The sequence below is a fragment of the Megascapheus bottae genome, chromosome 10 (genome assembly GCF_031878675.1).
Source record: "Megascapheus bottae isolate mThoBot1 chromosome 10, mThoBot2.hap1, whole genome shotgun sequence".
Taxonomy (NCBI): domain Eukaryota; kingdom Metazoa; phylum Chordata; class Mammalia; order Rodentia; family Geomyidae; genus Megascapheus; species Megascapheus bottae.
The window spans coordinates 34,832,620-34,837,878 of NC_143518.1; the positions used below are offsets into that span (position 1 = coordinate 34,832,620).

The 5,259-nt window shown below is 42.2% G+C and overlaps 1 protein-coding gene across 1 annotated transcript in view; it reads left to right on the forward strand.

The window, feature by feature from the left end:
• The first annotated feature begins 676 nt into the window (after nt 1-676).
• Nucleotides 677-5,259, forward strand: part of LOC150058010 (intelectin-1a-like) — an 8,327-nt gene continuing 3,744 nt past the window's right edge. The window contains exons 1-6 of the mRNA XM_090339812.1: nt 677-742; nt 910-973; nt 1,651-1,749; nt 3,624-3,871; nt 4,329-4,487; nt 4,886-5,006. Of these exons, the coding sequence (XP_090195938.1) occupies nt 916-973; nt 1,651-1,749; nt 3,624-3,871; nt 4,329-4,487; nt 4,886-5,006 (685 nt within the window). The 5' untranslated portion in view covers nt 677-742; nt 910-915. The remainder of the gene's footprint in view (nt 743-909; nt 974-1,650; nt 1,750-3,623; nt 3,872-4,328; nt 4,488-4,885; nt 5,007-5,259) is intronic.

Genomic DNA, 5,259 nt, shown 5'->3' on the forward strand with positions numbered 1-5,259 from the left:
CTATCCCTCTATCACTTGAGCCATACCTCTATTTGGCTTTCTGCTGATTAGTTGGATATAAAAGTTCCAGAGACTTTTCTGCCTGGGCTAGCTCTGAACTGTGAGCCTCAGATCTCAGGCTCCTGAATAGCTAGGATTACAGTCAGCACTAAATGTAGTTTACAGCCAAGTTTTACTAGTTTGTGGCAAAATGAGAAAGTTGGGGGTATAGTAATGAAGCATTGTTTGAGGCTAAACTTATTCGAGATAAATGTTCATAATTATCCTGAAGCAGTCTCTCCTTTGTTCTTCAAGTTTTCTCTCTCTATGAAATAATGATGATAGATGTTGATGTTGGCATTAAAGAAATATTACTGGGAAGAAAAGACACCAAAATTCAAACCAGTATCAACTCTTGCTACTCTTTGCATTTATTTTTTTTTTAAAAGATCAGAGATCCATAAAATACCCAAACCTGGGAGCAATTTTAGTAGGTGAACTTTATTATTTGTCCTTTACAACCTGCTAATGTCACAAATCATCATTGTATAAAGTACTTTTCCTGTAATAACCAGCAGCCTCATCTCCATTGGGCCTGGTGCCAGGGGAGGGTGAGGCTGGAAGTCTGGTCAGTGCCCCCTGAGCTCACTCCATAAAAGGATCTGATCCTCACCCCACATCTGGAGCCTCTGCAGAGAATCCTTCCATCTCTTCTGAGCAGGCAGTTTTCAACAACTGCTGTGGTGGGAAGGGGCTGCTCTCTGTGAGTTAGGGGAACCCTGATTTCACTCAGTTCTGGTGTAGGTCTCAGAGCTGTGTGGAGTAAAGGCAAGGGGATTTTGAATTTTTTCAAGGCTCTCCTGAGGTTGAGGACAGGGATACAGAGAGGAAAATAGCTAAGATAATGACCTTCACTTTGCTTTTCCTCAGGTGAGGATGACTCAACTGGGTTTCCTGCTGTTTCTCATTGTGGCCACCAGAGGATGCAGTGCAGGTGAGTTCCCAGGAGGCCAATTCTCCCAGGTCATTTTTAGGGTTCAGAAACATTAGAATGAGGTTGCGTTGCTCTGGGTTCCAGGCCTCTCCATGAGCAGAGGCTGTCTTGAATGAAGGCTGAGTATTTCTTGCTCTTGAAAGACTTAACAGGTAGCAGTGAGTATTGCTAAGGCATGCCTTATCTCCAGGCCCTGTGTCTTGGTGTGGAACCGTGCCCCCCCTCTTTTTTTCCTCTTGATAAATCATGTTTATTCTGTAAGAATAATCTAAGATCTCACCCTGGCTAGAAGGTCTTCTGTGAAGGAGATAACCCATTCCAGACTTCCCTGCCTCCAGTTAAGATTCTTGGTCCTCCATTCTTGAGTTCTTGTGTTCTCTTGAGCTTATCATTGTTCCTCTCAATATAATTTCCCAGTGAGGTAAATTTCCCAGAGATAAGCACCTAAGGGGAGGTTTGGTTTGGTTGAATGCCCAGTGGTTAGCACTGTACCAAGCACAGTGCAAAGCATTATAGGAAGTAGCAAAAGCCTTAGCCCAGTGCTGGCTGGGTCAGATGAGCTGGATTCTCAGAGCTTTCAACCTAGCAGTGAGCCTCTGCCCCTATGGGAGAGTGAACTTGGAAGTAGTGACAGGGGAAAACCCAGCAATGATAATAAAACTCTGCCTACTCTCTAGCCGAGGGCAATACTGTTCCTGAGATCCAGAGATTTCCTTCCTGGTATTCATTGCCCAGAAGCTGCAAGGAAATCAAACAGAAGCAGCAGAATGCCCCAGGTAAGTGAGTGAGGCACTGTTTAAAGGATCCAGTTAGGCTTATTGTTTTCAGTTGGAAAAAGTATTTTTTTTTTGAGTTTTAAAAATTAAGTCATTGTATAAAAGAATTATCATTTAACAAAACAGTTTATGAATCCAATACATTTTGATGCATCAGTCAATTGCATGGCCTACCTGTCTACCTTATATACGAAACATGCCTATTTTGAATTACCAGAGACCTTTATGATTTTTCTTAAGGCAGAAGAGATAAAGGACCCCAGCTTCAGTGGCTCACGCCTGTAATCCTTGCCACTCAGGCTGAGATCTGAGGATCGAGGTTCTAAGTAGCCTGGCATGAAAGTCCAAGACACTCTTATCTCCAGTTAACCACCAGAAAGCTGGAAGTGGCACTGTGGCTCAAGTGGTTGAGTACAAGCCTTGAGTTGAAGAGCTCAGGGACAGTGTTCAAGCCCAAAGTTCAAGCCCCACAACCGACAAAAAAAAAAAAAAAGATAAAAGGAGTTTAGCAAAGCTTCTTTGCATGCTGCAGTGAAACATTTTTGAGAATCAAGTGTCTAACAGCACAAATATTTGTAGGACATTTTCTAACCACAGCATTCAGCATTGGATGAAGAGAATCACTGAGATGATTGTGAATACATGTTAAGACCCTAGTCCTAAAAGACCTGATGCTTTTGAAGAAATGGATGAAAATCAAGTTCCTTGGAGTACTTATGAGCAACACAGAGGACATAATGGTTAAAATCAGAGCAGAAGTGAGTGGGTAAAACTAGGAAGAACCATATAGTCACTAACAAGGGGTTTGATATTATCCTAAGAATTGCAAGAAGAATATGAATAAGTGTAGTTAGGATAAATGTGAACGGATACGTTTTGTATCACTTCTCTATATCCTGGTTTCTTATCTGTGAAACAAATACAAATATTAATTTTCTGATGATGATCAAATAAGACAGTGTGGATAATCACCTGAAAATATTTAATGATAAGTTAGTCATTAAAAATATTAAGACAGAGCCTTTAATATATTGCCCAGGATGGCGCTGAACATGGGACCTTCCTAACTCAGCCGCCTGAGTGCTGGGACTACTAGCATGCATCACTATGCCTGGATGCATTTTAACCTACTGTAAGCATACATTTCAGTTGCATGACTTACTTTAACATCACCATCTTCAAAAATTTTTTGTTACTCCAAGTAGAAACTCCATAGCCATTACACAATGAATTTGTATTCTCCCTATTCACTAGTCCCTGGTAACTGCTATTCAATGTTTAGTCTTTATTAATTCTTTAGTTACTTCGTCTAAGTGGAATCAAATATATTTGGCCTTTTGTGTCTATCTTATTTCACTTATAACAATGTCCAAATCCTGTAATATGGATAATGCATTCTCTTTTATCCTTTGCTTGTGTATCTAAATGTTATGCAAAGGTCTAAGCAACATGTATTATGTACACTGAATGTATATACACACAATGCTTTGTCCATTCATCGATTGAGGAATACTTGCCTTTGTCTGTGGGTCCTGTGACTAATGCTGCAATGAACATTAGTTCATGATTTAAAAAAAAATCGGAATCTCAACTTTCAGTTCTTCTGGGTTAGAGTGGGATTACTTGGTCATTTGAGAATTCTATATTGAGCTTTAGAAAAATTGCCAATGTGAGTTCTGACTAATTCTATGTGTTGCCTTTCTCTCAGGGTCATGGCCTTCTGAGCTCAGGGAAAAGCTAGTACCCCAGGGCCACAATGATAGGACTCAGAAGACAAGCCATTAGACCATATGTCCAATTCCTAGATCTGGTTTGGGGAATGGGATGGACCAGGATCCCACACACAGGGAGACTCTGGGCTGCTGTCTCTGCAGATGGCCTGTACTTTCTCCGCACCAACAATCACGTCATCTACCAGACCTTCTGTGACATGACCACTGCGGGTGGTGGCTGGACCCTGGTGGCCAGTATACATGAAAACTTCATGGCTGGGAAGTGCACGACAGGTGATCGCTGGTCCAGTCAGCAGGGCAACAGAGCAGACTACCCAGAGGGAGATGGCAACTGGGCCAACTACAACACCTTTGGGTCTGCAGAGGGAGCCACAACCGATGACTATAAGGTTGGTGCCAGTCTCCACCCAGCTGGAGAAGTGTGAGCATTTGAGTGTGGCTGGAGAGAGGGAGTGTGCAGGAGGAAGGGTTGGGAGGAGGGGATTGACAGTGTGGCAGAAGCAGAGGAGTGAGTCTCAATTTCTTCCGAGAGGTAGGGAGGAACTATTATCTGCGGAAAGTGGCGATGTCTGTGAGTGGCTAGTCTTATTGTAGGTATTTTGTCTCATGGGACTTCCTTTTTCAGTCCCTCAGTAACTTTTTAGAACCAGGCTGGTGTGCATAGCCAGCAGAACAACAGACAAAGTGGAGGATAATCAATGACATCTATTGACTCTATTATATCTATTGAATAGGAATCTAAATTTGACAGTATATCTTTTATAGAGAAGGGAGGGCAAGTGAGTATAAAATGGTTTAAGGTATTGGAGATGTACAACCAAAGACTTAGTGTTGACTGATTTACAGAATCCTGGCTACTTTGACATCCAGGCCCAGGACCTGGGCATCTGGCATGTGCCCAACAAGACTCCCCTACAGAACTGGAGGAACAGCTCCTTGCTGAGGTATCACACCTTCACTGGCTTCTTCCAGCATCTGGGACACAATCTGTTTGGACTCTACCAGGTACACAGAGAAGCTCTCTGGGGCTGTTTTTCATGGGTGTAAGTTGGCCAGGTATCATATTTTCATGAGTCTCTCGTCTATGTTTCTCTTAACCATAAATTGTTGATGCTTCTGTTTTGTTTCTTTGGAAAATTCTGTGCCAGAAAAGGCAAGAGAAAGAAAAATAATGGCAGAAAGGAGGAGAGGGACATGGAGAGAATAGAGTGAAAGAAAGGAGCAGTGAGGGAGGGAGTTCAAAGATGCTGAAGGTGTTTGAGGAATGCAGCAAGAGAGAGATTCTTAGTTAACTGTTTCTGACTATTTCAGTTGCTGAGCTATCATCTCCTCTATGACCAGCAGCATCCCTGGAAGACCCATATCTATTGTCCCTACTGAGTGACTTCTTTGGTTCCTTGTAGAGATTCCCAGTGAAATATGGAGGAGGGAAGTGTTGGACTGACAATGGCCCAGCAATACCAGTGGTCTATGATTTTGGTGATGCCCAGAAAACAGCATCTTATTACTCACCCCTGGGACAGAGTAAGTCCTTAAAGTTCTTCTGAACTCTTCATAAGAAAGTTCACGACTTCAGCTATCATAGATAGTACTTATCACTTACTCTTCTATGAATGTTGTATGTATAGTCTTATTTAATTTGCATGACTTCCCTTGATACTGAAGAACTGTTAGCACCATTGTAAGAATAGAAACTGAAGTACTAAAGGTTAGGAATGGGTCTGAGGTTACAGAGCAGACATAAGAGTTAGCATTTGGACTGGAGACATTTAGCCCA